This window comes from Juglans microcarpa x Juglans regia, chromosome 2S (assembly GCF_004785595.1).
Source record: "Juglans microcarpa x Juglans regia isolate MS1-56 chromosome 2S, Jm3101_v1.0, whole genome shotgun sequence".
NCBI classification, from domain to species: Eukaryota; Viridiplantae; Streptophyta; class Magnoliopsida; order Fagales; family Juglandaceae; genus Juglans; species Juglans microcarpa x Juglans regia.
Window position 1 is genome coordinate 9,902,219 of NC_054597.1, and position 15,875 is coordinate 9,918,093.

Consider the following 15,875-nt stretch of genomic DNA (forward strand, 5'->3'; position numbering starts at 1 on the left):
ATTTAAACTTGACATTTTTCTTCACTTATTAGTTAATATTGATTTTTTAAATCCAATAGTAGGTACAATGATTGCATTATTTTTAGAAGATGTATGAATTAGAATTTTGTGAATAATAATAAAATATTTTCAGTTATAAGTTGTGAGAAATGAGAAAGGAAAAGTTTAATAAAAATATTAGAGATTTATTGTGCATCAGTCACTATTCACCCTCACACCTCACACCTATAGTCTTTTTATAGGGTATGGAAATATTTTTTATAAGGTATAGAGGTGTTTTTCATAGGATATGGAGGTGTTTTTCATAGAGTGTAGGGTGTAGAGTGGTGAATAGTAGCTGATGAGAAAAAAATTTCAAAAATATTATAAAGTTAAAATATTTTTTTAATATTATTTTTATTTTAGTATTATTTTTATGTTTTGTTTAAAAATTTATAAAAGTTGTAATGATTAGGTAATGCTTAGATGGAAAAGGTTGAAAATTAAAAATTAAAAAGTATTTATGTTTGAGTGATGTTTAAGAAGTAAATTATGAAAAAATTTAAGATGAGATGAGTATAATTTTCCAAACATGCCGTAAATCATTTAGCTTGCAAGTGGGTAAAATGTTTTTCTTTCTTTTTAACAGGAAGACCGTAATTGTAATATAAATCAAATCCTCATTTATGACCAAGAAATATAGTGAACTATGTCTATTTTTTTAAAAATAAAATAAAATGAAAAAGAAAACGGAACCTCCATAAACTTTATTACCCTTTATTTATAGTGGAGGAAAACTTCAAATATAACAAACCAAACAAAACAAAAGAAACTTCCCCCCTTGCCCATGTTACCAACTATACAATTTACCAAACAAAAGAAACATATAAGCTATACAATTTACCAACTATGTCGAACATATTCAGGGCCTATTTTATTTGAATTATACTACCCTCTAATCAATCGAGGAAAATAAAAATAATCTATGAACAACTTATTCTTCCCCAACGCACCACCTTTAGCCAAAGAATCCGCTACTTGGTTCCCTTCTCGAAATAAATGCTTAATAGAGAAATCAAAGCCCGGCAACGACATCAACTCATCTCAATTGTTCCAAAGATACCACACTGTACAAGTTCTAGCCAAAATCCATGAAACAACCAGCAAAGAATCGCACTATGTTAATGAACACATGCCCCAACTGTTGACATATTTTTATTCCTACTATAACCGTCCGAAACTCAGCTTCGTAAACCAAATTACCTCCAGAATCCTGAAGCAAACCACCCCCCCCCCCCAAGTTGGACCTGGGTTCCCAAAGCTACTCTCATCCAAATTTAGTCTTAAACGACCAGTACACAGTCTTAACCATCGCACCACTTTCACCTTCAACAAATTCTTTTCCACTATCGGCACGTTTAAACTCCTCAATATGCGCCCATCAAAAATTGAAAGTTTTTGAACGTTGACCATCCGACTAGCAAGCTATTGTGCCCAGAATTTGATCGAGCTCCACACTCCAGTAAGGACTCACCTCTCCCTTCCATCCTTGCCATGCATCTTCTATGCCAAAGTCTCCACACTACAATATAAGGAAGTAGCCCCCATCAACATACCCACTTGTGACTGTCAGGATGCCCTGTTAAACCAGACTTGGACCCTCTCCTTCCAACTCTGCTAAGGAAAAAACGGGATCCCTAACTCTGCCAACACCTTCTTCCAGACTGCCATGGCAAACTCACCATTGCCTAGGACATGCTCTAAGTTTTCTACGTGCCCACTCAGACAGCAATTGCAGCAAGATACTAAAGGAATCCCTAAACGATGAACCTGTTCATCAACACTTAGCAATTAAACACAGCCTTCCACATACACATCGATACCTTTTTCGACAAGAATTTATTTCTCACTCATTTCGCCCATTCAAACTTTGGCATCTTAACTCTAATTATCTCCCACACCAATTTAGTAGAAAAACATCCACTCTTCTTAGGTAACCATAACAAAATATTCTTTTTATTTTTCAAAGCCCCAATTGATTCCACGACTTCTAAAGCCTTCTGACTTCCAAGCATCAACTGAAGATATTGCATATTTCATCTATCATTAACAACCAAATCTTGAATTTTAATATTTTCATCCAAGACTTCATCCCTTCCTTCAAACAGCAGCCCAGTACCCAAAACATTGTCATACCACAATGAGACTCCCCCCTCCCCGGAACCTTCCATCTAGAATTTCCAAGCAACATCGACATCACCTCCATTATTTTCTTCCAAAACAGTGAACCCAAGCTTCTATCACCACTAAGCACAATATGACCATGCTTTACATGTTTGGTCCGAAAAAAATTCACTTGAAGCGAGTTTTGAGTCAAGAGATTCCAACCAAATTTAAGAAATAAATATCTCTGCACCTCATTTAAGTCCCTCACTCCTATACCTCCCTCCTCCACAGGAGCATACAACTTCTTCCATATTCTCCACTTCCACTTACTTTTACCACTTTGTTCACCCCAGAAAAAAGTAGCAAATAATCCATGCAATTTTTTAAACACAAGCTTAGGAACATGAAGAACCGACAGCAAATGCATAGGCATACTGGAAAGAACATGCCGTAATAGAATTAAACGATCCCCTTGAGAAAGCAATCAACTCTTCCATCCCGATAATTTCTTACCAATTTTTTCCAGCAAATGACCAAAGTGACTAGCATTTAACTTTCCATCCACTATCAGCACTCCCAGATATGTAAAAGGGAAATGTCCTTCCACAAAACCAGTCTCCAACAACAGCTTTCTCTTCCTGCACAAACTCAACTTCTTAGAGAAAAAAATCATTGACTTCTCATGGTTTACTTGTTGTCCAGTCCACCTCCCATAATCATTCAAAACACCCATTAAGCAGCAAATAGAGCCTTTACTAGCATTCGCAAAAGCCACCACGACATCCGCATATAATAAATGTGAAATTCTAGGAGCACCAACCGGATGAGAAAACTGTAAAATCCCTCTTTCAGACATCCTCTTATTAAGCATTCTTGAAAAAACATCTTCCAAAATAATAAATAAGTACGACGAAATTGGATCCCCCTGCCGAAAACCCCTTTTTGACTTGAAGAAGCTTTTATAAGTACCATGCATCATTATAGAAAACCATGGGATTGATACACAATTATGTATTAACCTGCAAAAAAATTCAGGAAAGCCAAGCGCCCGAAGAACATGTTCCAAAAACTTCCAATCTACTCGATCGTACGCCTTACTCATGTCTATTTTCAACATAATATTTCCACCTCTCACCTTCTGATGCAACAACTTCATCATCTCTTGCGTAAGTGACACATTCTCAAAAATATTCCTACCCCTTGCTCTTGCGAAATAATTTTTCCAAGAACTAAAGATAATTTAGTAACCAAAATCTTCGAGAAAACTTTGTAAATCACATTACAAAGACTTATCAACCGAAACTTGTCAAAACTTTGCAGATTTTTAAACTTACGAATAAGGACAATGAACGAAGAAGAGTAAAATCTAGAAAAGATCTCACCCTTATAAAACTCCTTCACAGCCTCCATCACGTCCTCTTTAATAATATGCTAGCAAGCCAAATAAAATGCAGAACCAAATCCGTCCAGCCTCGGGTTGCTATCCGCACTATAGACGACAAAGCCTCAAAGACTTCCTTCTCCAAAGGCTCCTCCCGTAGGCTTGAAGCATCACTTTCTAAAATAACAGGGTCAAACAAATGACTCAGATCAGACAATTCCACCGAATCCTCCTAAGCAAGAAACTCTATAAAGTATCTCACGACCTCATCATGAACCATTTCCATTGACTCTAACAACGTCCCATTTGTCAATCTCATAGATTTTACACTTGAATTCCTTCTCCTCTGTTCAATGACATTGTGAAAAAAATTTGAGTTTTGATCCCTTCCACCAACCATAATTTTTTTGCTTGCTGAGACAATCTCGCATCTTTCCTTTTAACCCAAATATCCAACTCAGCCTTAGTGACCAAAAGCTCCTCCTCGATTTCCTCAGGGTAAGACACCTGCAACTCAAAGTCAAGAATGTTCAACTCTCTCTTCCAACTCCCTTATCACTCCACCAACACGGCCAAAGACCTCCTTATTCCATACACGCAGCTTCATTTTTAGCCTTTTTAACTTACCGACTAATTTCAATAGTCCCAAGCTACAATCAATCAGTTCCTTCCAAGAAACTTCCACTGCTTCTAAAAAATTTCCGTGAGAGACCCATATGTTCTGAAATTGAAAAGGAGACGGACCATACCTCTCAAACCCTAAAGTCAATTGCAACAAAATAGGAGAGTGATCCAATGTTCTTCTACTCAACAATCTGGCATTTGCTTTATCGAATTTAGACATAAAGTCATTATTAACCAACACTCTATCAAGTTTTGCCCAACTTCTAGTCATAACTTGTTGTCTACTGCACCATGATAGTTGTCTTCCTTCTAACCTTAAATCCAATAAACCACACCTATTAATACAGGCATTAAAATCATTCATAGCCAATACGAGCCTCAGCCTACCACCCATCCTTTCCTCATTGCTTCTAATAATATTAAAGTCTCCCAACACCACCCATGCCACCCCCACACAAGACACTCCACTCAAATGAGACCAAAGTTCCTTATGCTCAATTTGAGTGCATTTGGCATATACAAACGTTGCTAACAAATTTCCACCATTTGCCTCAAATAAACTCGTCAAGGATTGATTAGTTATAGCTACAACATCCATCTCAATTTCATCTTTCCAACACACCCATATTTTTCCACCCACCTCCAAACTAGAAGCAAAATTTATAAAATGCAAACAAATAGCCCACCTCTCCAATTTCGATAGCTCGTGGAAAAATTTCGACAGCTCGTGGAAAGGTTCCGACATCGCTAATACTGAAATATCATGCTTCCAAACCAGTTTTCCTATCCTTCTTTTCGATGTACCCAAACCCCTCACATTCCACACTACTATTTTGTCCATCATAAATTCAATTTTTGAAGTTGGGCTTTGACCCGACGAGACTTCCTCACTAAAACTTCTTTAGAGGGATGATCCCCCAAAATAGAACCAGGATCTGAGCCATAATCCTTCTTAGCATCAAGAGTAACTTCATTCTCACCTTCCGACAAAATAGCAAAAGTATAAAACACTCAACATCCCCACCAGTCCGCCTAGTATGATCACTCTCTTCCTCCACAACTATCTCTCCCTCCACTCCTTTCAACACTTCTCCTACAGGTACAAGAGCAAGACTACTCTCTCCAACTTCTTTGTTCTCAATCGAAACCCCCACCGAAATAACTTCCCTTTCCTTAACATGATCTTCTGAATGAACCACCACATTCAAAAACTTATCAGCAACTCCATCATTCGGCTGCAAGATAATCAAATTCGCAGATATCCCCTCAACCTTCTCCTGATCCCCAACACTCAAATTTGCAGTTCCAATAACATTCTCCCCGGACACTACAGGCCGAGACTTCATGTGTTACTTATTCTTACAGCCAACCTCCTTCCAAATTTTATTTTCTCCCTCCTTGCCAGTCACCTTCACCCCTCCTTCCTAGTAGGCTTAGATTTAACTCTCACCAGACCTACATACCACCGAAGTATGACCATTTCGAAAACATTTTGTAAAATAAAAACCTCTTTTCGCATACACTACTTCCTGCCAAAGCTGATTTTTTAGATCTATAATCAAAGGGAAACCACCAACCAGCTCATCTTATAAATCAACTTCCGCACATAATTTTGCCCCCATTGCTCTTGTTCTATATAAGGTTGCATTATTCGTACCAAGAAACCTTTCAACCCGAGAAGCAAGAATTTACAAACAATCCAATCTATAAATGTGTAACAGCAACCTTGGCAGAAAAATCCATTGAAAGGCTCCTTATGAACATCAAAATCCACAGACCAATTAATTAAAAAGACGAAACTGACAATCTGCAATAATTCTTCATTTGCCCGCCCACGCATTAAGATAATCTTTCTCATTCACCAAATGCAAAAGCAAATGAAAGTTATCCATAAAACTTATCATCAGAACTTCACTGAAACCCCAGGTCGTAATGATTTGTAACCTCAAAACATCAATAGACGACCTTGAAGATAAAAATTTCAGCACCAGCACAAACTTTAAATCTTTTGCCGCCCTATCCATCTCTACGTCCGAGAACGCAAAACTCAAATCGCCGTTAATCAATTCAGGTTTCCACAGAGGCAACTTGAATTTCACAGACAGTAATGGCCTTTGAAGCACTTGGGCAAACGAATGTCGATCCCCCCCCCCCCCCCCCAATCACCAACGCTTCCTTCTACTCTCCTACCTCCAACGAAAAACCTGCCCCCTCCTACAGCAGAACTCACCCCAATCCCACCGGCAACAAGAGCCACCGGAGGGCAAGAAAGAGCGACCATAGGCAGACTCCCTAGCACCCACACAAGACGCACTAACCTTAGTAGAGCAAAATAAAATCGCACTGCCACCCCTAAAAGGACTAATTAATTCGGTTCCCTTTTTCTTTTTTTTTTCTTTTTTTGCATTCATTCTCAGTGAACCATCTCTATTTGCTTGATTAAAATATGATGTTATTAGCGTTTGTGAACTGGAATTGGCTTATTGTTTTCCTGCTGTTGGAGGCCATCGAGCTTACTTATATGGTCTGTTGGATCTAATTCTCGTACTCGGAGTGATATTTTTATGTTTTGACATCATCACATGTATGGAACATAACTTTGCTAGCCATTTTGAAGAAGCTGCTGCTTTCAACCTAAAAAGAGGGTTTTGACTTGGCAAATGCCTACCCAGTTTACTGAGGTTGGACAATGTAGTTCTGCATCTTGCTTTGAGCTAAGCATAATAGTGGCCACAAGCAAGATTTGCTTATTTTAATTCGAAAGCCTTTGAAACGATGGTTGTTCATATGGTTTGGGAGTAGCAGCTACTCTGGTGTCCTCGGCATCATTTATGCATACGAATTAACGGTAGCAACCTAATCCTTAAATAAAATTTTCATGTAACATCATTAAGATTTGCTTAATGCATGAACATTTTTGCTACCCAAAAAAACAAGTTTCAGTTCTCAACTACTAATAATTTGGAATATCCACCCAAAAAGAGATCAGTTAATCATTAGTAGATTCCCATCACATATCCGATTGAGACAGCAATGCCCAACAAGATAGCCAAGTCAGACTTCATTTCAATGCCCAAAAAAATAAAAATAAAAACAGCTCACCGAGTAAGAAGTAAAAGAAGTTGGAAAGCCAAGCGCATAATGGTATCAACAAATAACATTCAGTCATTCCTATATTATCCTAGAATATATTATCCTAGAATATTTGCAAAAACTACGCTGAAAGAGAATGAAGAATAATCCAACACCTCTAACAATGGGGGCATGAACAATTAGAACTAAATCGAAAGCCTCTAACAATTAATATGCAATGCTCAGACTAAACCTACAAATCATCCTACACCCCCTTGTCTTGACCAGAACACCAAAATCACCATACAAATTCAGCACTGTTGAACCAGCGGGGTTGCACATAGGCACAATAAAACAAGCAGAAGAAACCTCACTCGGACATATAGAGCATGCTTGCGTAACATAAACTTTTTTTTTTTTTTTTTGAACAAATGAAAAATTATTTTGGGGTTTAAATCATGTATGTGTGAAGAAAACTAAAAACAAATCTTGTTATGCAAACATGGAAATACCTCTAAACCGCCAGCTAAAGCTCCCCTTAACTAATTATATTCCTCCTAAAATCTCCCCAAAAACCTCTCGTATATATATTCAAATGGTCACTACCCCCATTAAACTGCAGAAGATATCAACGCCTGAAGGCTGCAATATAACTTTTCAAGCTTACTTTGATATGTGTGGTCATCACATGTCATCGAAGTGAAAATAGTCAGCAACCCTGAAGTGCTTTGCAAGCCGGACGACAGAAGACCGCACAACTTCAGAATTTGGAGAGACAGAACTTGGCAGATGGGGTAGGCAAGCAGGAAGATATTGATCACTATCTTCTGAAGGGCAGAATAATAAGAGCACAGATTGGCAGAATATGAATCTGGAGAAAACCAACAGGATATGACTATCCATCAAGTTAATTAAAAAAAATATAACAAGATTCAATTCCGCAGATATTGTAGTTGTCTTTTCATTATGAGTTGGCCTCCTAAATTATTATAAGGTCTTGATGACGTTCAACCTTACCCTGTAAACTGTCCAAGGGTGGACAGTAAACCCGGAAACACGACTCCGCCCACCAGAACCATGTACCAAATAATCCAAGGGAACTCCTAACAGGGAATCCAACCTAGAATGTCTGACTCTACACCCGATGGGTCACAAATGATTATAAGGTCAAGTTCAGTTAGGTCGGGCTGTAGGTATAATGAGCATAACAAATAATAAATAATAATAGATGCTACTTTGCTCAAAAATGAAAGAAAAAAATACCTTAGAATAAGCCGTCTAATAAATGGATCATTTAAAACTTGTGCCCAAACAATATCCACGCTAGTTGATGTACAAAGTATGACTTCCCACTTAGCGAAGGCAGTGGAGAGTATGTTTTCCGCATCATTGTAAACATCCTAAAAATAAAGCCTCGTTAACACATTGGAACAACTAGAATATAATGAACTTGAACAAATTTTAAAAAAATCAGCAATTAACTTACTGAGTCAGTATCAGAAGAGGAGCGCCCAACCATATGGCAAAATGCTGGTAGAGGAGCAGTCAAGAAAAAGGTAAACTGACTTCCATTTTGTGATAAATCAGCATTCGATGGGTTCTTGAATGCTGGCCTCAATGGTGAAAGGAGTAGAGCAGCTGGCTCTCCCCTTTCTGCACCATGTAAAACCTGCAAATCATTTATCGGTAACATGGAACTTAGAAGCAACTTTAGAGAAATAAGAATCAGATGTACTCATGGTCGCTCATTTAATCTTGCAATGAAGAAACACTATATGTTGGATAAAGGTATATGCTAATACAATTAAAAGGAACCTTAAAACATTTGCGTTTTACAATTTATCTTGGCACATACCAAATGTATGGGGTAAAAAAGGCAATGCTTGAATATATGTTAACAGGAGAGAATGAAATAGTAGAAATATTCTACCGGCTTTGGACGTACTTTTTCCATGAATTTTATCCCCAAACATTTCCTTCAGTGAAAGGGGTTCTCCAAATTTCATTAACATAGTTGTAGTTAAAACAAGAAGTTCAAATAAACTCTTTAAATAAGTTATAGTTGAACAATGCTTGTGGGGATGGGGCATATGCATCAAGGGGTGGTGGCGGTACTATTGGAAACCTTTCAATGAAAATCGCACAACTCAATTTGGTTGGAAACTTTGCTCAGTCATATGGGCAAAAATTAGACCTACAAAAACATGGAGCAATGGCACCATATCAACCCGGTGGACTTCCCTTGGGTTAAATTCCAAATCCCAGTCTTAACATATCGAGACTTACTCCAATATTAAATGTAGTGTAGATATTACAATAAGCACAAATTTTCATCATGACTTTAAAGCAGCAAAACCTGATTTAGAACATATATAATTATGTAGAATAAAGCACTAAGCCTATCAAATCATATAAAAGTTTTGACAAACCTGCCTTGAATGCATGGCTATTATCACTATCAATAATCAAGAAAAGAGGTCTACGGGTAAAAGGAATTATATCACCAGGGTAGAGATTATTTGAACCTGAAAAATACAAAAACAAACTATGTTAGTACACGGATGGTATGGGGATTATGCCACTCATAAATGGAATAGAAACTAAATAGCACTTAAATTAACAGGTTCTATGCACAAATGCTTCAAATACATAACATGCAGAGCATGCATTCAATATAGGTACCTACCACAATGTCCTCTTGAACCAAACCACAGACAACTATCATAATAGCCACTTGACTCTCCCTTATGATTAATACTCGATTCAGACATATAGCTATTCTGCTCTTGAGAGAACTGAAAAGTTACTTTGTTTTTTGAAGATTTCCGTGATCCACCGGAGCTTTCCATCTGAGCAATATTACTACTAGGACCAGCCTTCCCTGCATGGATAATCATGTAGGTAACTAATCCAGGATAACAAGAGCCATTCAGTTATTATTGTGGTTACATAGAACTGACAAAAACCTGAGGCCGATAGATATAGTAGCATAACACTATCTGGAGGGAGCTCCTCGGAAATTGTAGCCATAACCTGCCCATGCATCACTCAGTTAAAAGCAGACTTACTAATGAAAAGGCCATGAGAGAAGGAAGGATAAGTTTTTTTTGCAAGCTTGATTGCTGACTCAATGAACACACTACTGATGTGGAAGCTTGCCGCATCAATTAGTATAAAAAATCTATTTTTTTAAATTTTTTTATAATTGACGTGGTCCCCACAGTAAGCGGTGTGTTATCAAACTGGATTGTAAGCAGTAGAACCCTATAAGATAACTAGCTACAAATGAAAGTTGGTTCAACGAGGTGGGACTAACACAATGCTGAGATATGAACTCTTGAATACTAGAACATGGAGTACCAATGCAAAAAGGTTGATAGCATCTGCTTTTCACAGGATAGTATCCACACTGACACGACACCCCCCCTCCCCCCTCAAGAAAAAGTAGAGACAAAACATTGTGTTTAAGGGCACTCCATATAGAATTTACGCCTCGAGATATGATATCCAGATGAGCTTCATTAGTAGAAGAGCCTATATAACCAAGCAACTAGGCCACCTAGAGATAACTAAGCACTCAAATATGAATTCTCTTCTGATCACCAGACTAAAAACTTAATAGAATTTCCAATTTTCTACCAATCCAGAAGTATAAGCAACAGTTTAGTTGACTAGGAGAAACCAAGCAGGTGAATAAGTGATCACAGTATAAACAATTAAGTAATGCCTTAAACTCACCGCTATCAAATGTGCAACAGATGGTCGGTAGAGAATAGCTTTCCTTGGATTTGGAGTTAAGTTTGGATCAGTCATGTCTGCGGTCAACTTTATATCAATCAATCCAGATGCTCCAGAATGATCAATTGAAGTGCTATTCCCATTTGATTCAACTGGCTGCTTTTGATAGAAAGATTCACTTGGCTCCCATTCCAAACATTGTAGCATTCTAAAAGTATCCAAAGTAAGTTCAGCAAATTTGACCTGAATATAAAAAGACGTGAACGTTTGTAAGATTTTCCTAATGCAGGAATTAATTAATGATCCATCTAGTCTAGATGATCTCTAATCAAGAAAAATACATTTAAACATGACTTATTAACCTCATTTCGGTGATAGCTAGTCAGTAGTGCATCTTGAAACTTTAGGACCTTCTTTGCATGGAAGCGAGTCACATATGGAAGAGAAGCTGGATGTGAATCAAACATACCACAATAACGCAATGGTCTAACATCCATACATGCTGTATCAACTTTCACAAAGTGGACAACTTCTTGCACTATTTGCTTCCATTCTTTGAAGTTAGTTTCCTGACAGGAGAGTATAAATGCCTTTAATCATGTCAGTATACGACTGGAAAGTAGTATCAGTTGATAGATATTTAGAAAGATTGAAATTCTAATTAAAGATCTTAAACTAAACCGGTGAAATTTAGGAGGCATCAATGATGTCCATGGTGATATTCATGTAAATAGACTACCAAGAGATATACATTTAAAGACTCAATTTAATACCCCTAATCTTTTAAATTAATAATTCCTCAAGTCACATGCATCCAGTTAAACATTTTACATCTCCACAGGTTTATTTTCAGAAAGTAAATTTTAATAGTTTGATTTATAAAAATCTGTTAATAAGTGGAAGGCGACAATTGTCTTGTAAAAAGAGCAAATATTCAATCGTTCTACATTCGCTTATACACTATTTTTGCAGTTTAGGTGACCCGTGGAGCACCGTATTAAACAGTCCATGTCCTCTAATTTCTTGATGTTGGTGCCATGTTAATTTTTCCAAGAAACAGCATTCAGCCATTAGTTTTATATCACTGTCAGAAGTAACAAATTAGAGCACCCATAGACTTGCTGACAAAGGCAAGACTTCCTTTTTATTTTCTGTTTTCTTCTTGCCCCTTTCTCTCTTTACCCCTTCCTCTGTGTGGGTTAGTCACCCCGTCAACCAAGCAAATCTACTGTACAGATCAGTTTTATACATGGCAACTCGCTATTTAAGCCACATTTGGGCCAATAACGGAACCGCCATACTTTAAATAAGCATTAGTTCACACCATAACCTAACTTTATCATCTTACTTCAACTATAACACAACTTTACAGCTCAGGATTTGGTCATACAGTTCATCTATAGACAATATAAAAAGGTAATATCTATTAATTTCAAATTTATAAGTCATATTCTGTTATTCACGTTAGAAAAGGGCATAACATGAGCATGCGAAAGGTACTGCCAATCCAGATTCCATAATCTATATATCTTAGCTATCACGACAGCTCAAATAGCATCGTCTCAGTACTTCTAACCGAATCTGGAGTTCTTACAGACATAAACCTTTGAAAATTTGTATAAAATATAAGTTATTACTTAAAATTTCTTGAAAGATCCTTGCACAATTTAAACTGTTTTCTTTCTCTAAGAGTTTTAAAGTATTAATCATCGTCCGTGCTCCTACCTTCTAAGACGTTGTTTGGTTGCTGAGAAATTGAGGAAAATAAATGAGAAACTGAAACCAAGCACTTCTTATAATCTCTTAAATAATAAAGGAAAATGTAAAAGCGCCTCGCAAAAGTTTGTATACATATTGAGTTAAAAAAAACTTTGACAAGTAGAAATTGTGGAACAAGGCAACTCGAATTACTCGGAATTATTTAATCCATTTTCCCAGCAACCAAACAAATCGAAGTGCGAATAAATACATATTGAGTTAAGAAAAATTTTGACAAGTAGAAATTGTAGAACAAGGCAACACGAATTACTTCGAATTATTTAATCCATTTTCCCAGCAACCAAACAAATCCAAGTGCGAGTAAATAGAATCAATCCCGTTAAATTTTACAGTACATAAAGAACAAGAGAATATAAAGAAAGAAAGAAGATAAAAAGTCGTTCGCAAGTTAAGCTCCAAATTCACAAACTCCTCGTATAGCTAATATAAACGAATAAATTACCCGAAAAGCAGCTTTGCTATCCTCAACAACAGCCTTGAACCGGTCCACGAGAGTCTTCACCATGTCGGTCCTTTTCAAAATCAAGGAGACTAGTAAAAACCTGGCGTAGAACCTCAGTTCCTTGAACCTCACCCCGAGGTCCTTGCTGTAGCCTTTGGATTCCTCGAAATACCTCCGACTGAGAATCGCTTCGTAGAAGATGTAGGCCTCGACCAAGAACCTGGCCTCGCTGGTCCGCATGTACTGGGAAAAGTAGAGCTGGCCGATCCGGCTGGCGATCTCGCCGATTTCCCAGCGGTTAAGGCCGGACTTGAGAAGGTCCCCTCGGTGCTCTTGCTGGTACTTCCAGAGGCGCGTGTACGCCTTGAACACTTTGTGAAAGTAGTGGTGGCTCGTCACCCGTCCGTACGCAGGTACGTCCCGGACCTTCGCGAACTTTTGGTCCGCGCCCTCCACGAGCGCCCGGAAGGTCTGCGCAACGACGTCGTTCTCGGCCATGTCGAGCCCAAACCAAAAATAAAATAAAAAATCAATCCTCCGAACCGTAATGGTTTCCTCTCGCGGCCATTGGAAAATGAGGAAGTCTTGGAAGAAAGAGAAAACACCAGATAGAGATAGAGAGAGAGAGAGAGAGAGAGAGAGAGGTGGACTTTCTGCTATGAGATATTGGATGATTTGACAGTGGGACGACGGGGAAAACCGGTACTTGCTGCTATCCGACTCCTCCTGCTACAAAATAGAGTGCTCTCCTGCTCCTGTCTCCTCCTGGCGGGTGTTGTTGCTGTGATAAATGCAAGTACGCCTCGGCATTCTTTACCGTTGGATGCGTTTTTGGCTCTATAATACTATTTTCCTATATGATTTTATTTTCCCCCTTTTTTGAACTTTTTATTTCCAATAAATTTATCACTTTCTTTTTCTTTTTGCACGTTGAAACTTAGGTTTAGTTTGTTTTTAGAAAATATTTTATCTTATTTTATTTTATTTTATCTAATTATTATAATTTTTTTAACTTTTAATATAAAATAAAATAAACAATTCAATTTTTCAAATCTCAAAATAAAATTAATATTAAAAAATATATTCTAACAATAGTTTATTTAACTTTTTAACTTTAAGTTACATTTGGATGTTGAACTGAGTTGAATTGAGTTGAGTTGAGTTGAGATGATAAAATATTGATAGAATATTATTTTTTAATATTATTATTATTTTGAGATTTGAAAAAGTTAAATTGTTTATTATATTTTGTATTGGAATTTAAAAAAATTGTAATGATGAGTTGAGATGAGTTGAGGTGAGTTGAGTAACCAAACGAAGCCTAATCTCCTCTCATCTCATATCTGAAAACAAACGAGCCCAGGGGTCAAAAGCCCCCCCCCCCCCCCCCCCCCCCCCCCGGCGGCGACTTTCGACTCCTATCATAGTTTGGTATTTCGATTAGAATAGAAAATGGGCTCAAACGAGTAATCTGTATGATGTTCGCTTGAGCGTCAATCAAGCGAACATCACTTGAAACAACAACAAAAAAAATTTAACTTTTACAAAAAAGAAACCGGAGTTTCGAGTTAGAGTTCAGAGCCCACATGGGATCTGACTCCTACTCCGAATTCCGATTACTAGAGTCAATTCTACAAATTTCAACTCCATCGGAGTTGGAGCCTTGTCGAAACTCATAAAATTTGCATACCCTTAATCGAAACCCATAAAAAGAAAACATCATAAATTACATTTTACATATTTCAATTATTTTTTTCCTAATTTACGCATTAAATTGTCAAAATTGATAACTAACATATTAAGTAATCAATATAAAACAATATTTTAGCCACGTAGAGATCTTACAAAAATAAACTCGATGTACTTTGATGTCATATGTTAGATTATAAAATTACTTTTATTGTAAAATAAATAAATATAACATATCATATGAAGTTATATCAGTTTGTGAGTTTACTTTTATATGATTTCTTTGTAGTTGTACCATTCTCAATAATCAATAGTTGACAAATAAAATTTGGCCATTGGTGATTTGATCTTGAATGACTCCAAATTGAAAATTCGGTACATGGTTTCAATTGTCAAATTTGGTAGTTTATGACATAGTAAAAATGATGATGGTTTGTAATTATAAGTTTTGGTGATTTAAGATATATTTTAGGAAAAAAAATTGACACTTGAAGGATACAACATAATCCAAATACGAAAATATTTCATAATATAATTGAACGATAAAAAAATTAACTAGTTATAATTGGTACTCTTTATGCTAAAAACACAAGATACTATTGTATGGACAAATTAGGATAAGTCACTAAAGTTGGATGACAAGAAGTTCACCAATCGTTGCATTGGATAAAGAACATGAAAAATGATAGAATTACTAAACCATAACATTTTGTTTATAACTATTATTTTATTATGCAAATTAGGTAACAAAGTTATGCAATATACATCCTTAACCATTCACAAAAAAAAAAAATTAATAATATAAATTCACTTCTTTAACTATTAAGAAAAAAATTAAAAAATTAAAAAATATGAAATTATTTGGTAGGCACATTTAAGAGTTATACTAGAATTTTCCTTTTTGATAAGCTACTTATCAAGTCATAAGTCTTTTAGAAAAAGACGGAGGGATGAAATTAGAATGATGTAATGTCTACTTTATATGTCCATTTTTCTCTTATTCTA

The 15,875-nt window shown here is 36.6% G+C and overlaps 1 protein-coding gene across 2 annotated transcripts; it reads right to left on the reverse strand.

The window, feature by feature from the left end:
* Nucleotides 1–7,269: 7,269 nt before the first annotated feature.
* Nucleotides 7,270–14,064, reverse strand: LOC121252978 (protein SCAI-like). 2 transcript variants are annotated; one of them, XM_041152840.1, is made up of 9 exons: nt 13,182–14,061; nt 11,323–11,529; nt 10,961–11,203; nt 10,189–10,255; nt 9,909–10,103; nt 9,656–9,747; nt 8,709–8,891; nt 8,486–8,622; nt 7,270–8,093 (listed from the first exon to the last, which is right to left on the reverse strand). In XM_041152840.1, the coding sequence occupies exons 1-9, from the start codon at nt 13,677–13,679 to the stop codon at nt 7,907–7,909; spliced, it is 1,809 nt and encodes a 602-aa protein (XP_041008774.1). In that variant the 5' UTR covers nt 13,680–14,061; the 3' UTR covers nt 7,270–7,906. The 2 variants fall into 2 exon arrangements, 1 of the variants encoding a protein (XP_041008774.1); XR_005938313.1 differs by lacking the exon at nt 7,270–8,093 and having other exon boundaries at nt 9,652–9,747; nt 13,182–14,064.
* Between the last annotated feature and the right edge of the window lie 1,811 nt (nt 14,065–15,875).

Bases quoted from the DNA above. Each gene is read 5' to 3' on its own strand.
- LOC121252978 (XM_041152840.1), bottom strand. From the start codon at position 13,679: ATGGCCGAGAACGACGTCGTTGCGCAGACCTTCCGGGCGCTCGTGGAG. The intron at 11,530-13,181 runs GTAATTTATTCG...CTCTCCTGTCAG, and splicing joins ATAGCAAAGCTGCTTTTCGG to GAAACTAACTTCAAAGAATG. The intron at 10,104-10,188 runs GTTTTTGTCAGT...TTATCCATGCAG, and splicing joins ACTATATCTATCGGCCTCAG to GGAAGGCTGGTCCTAGTAGT.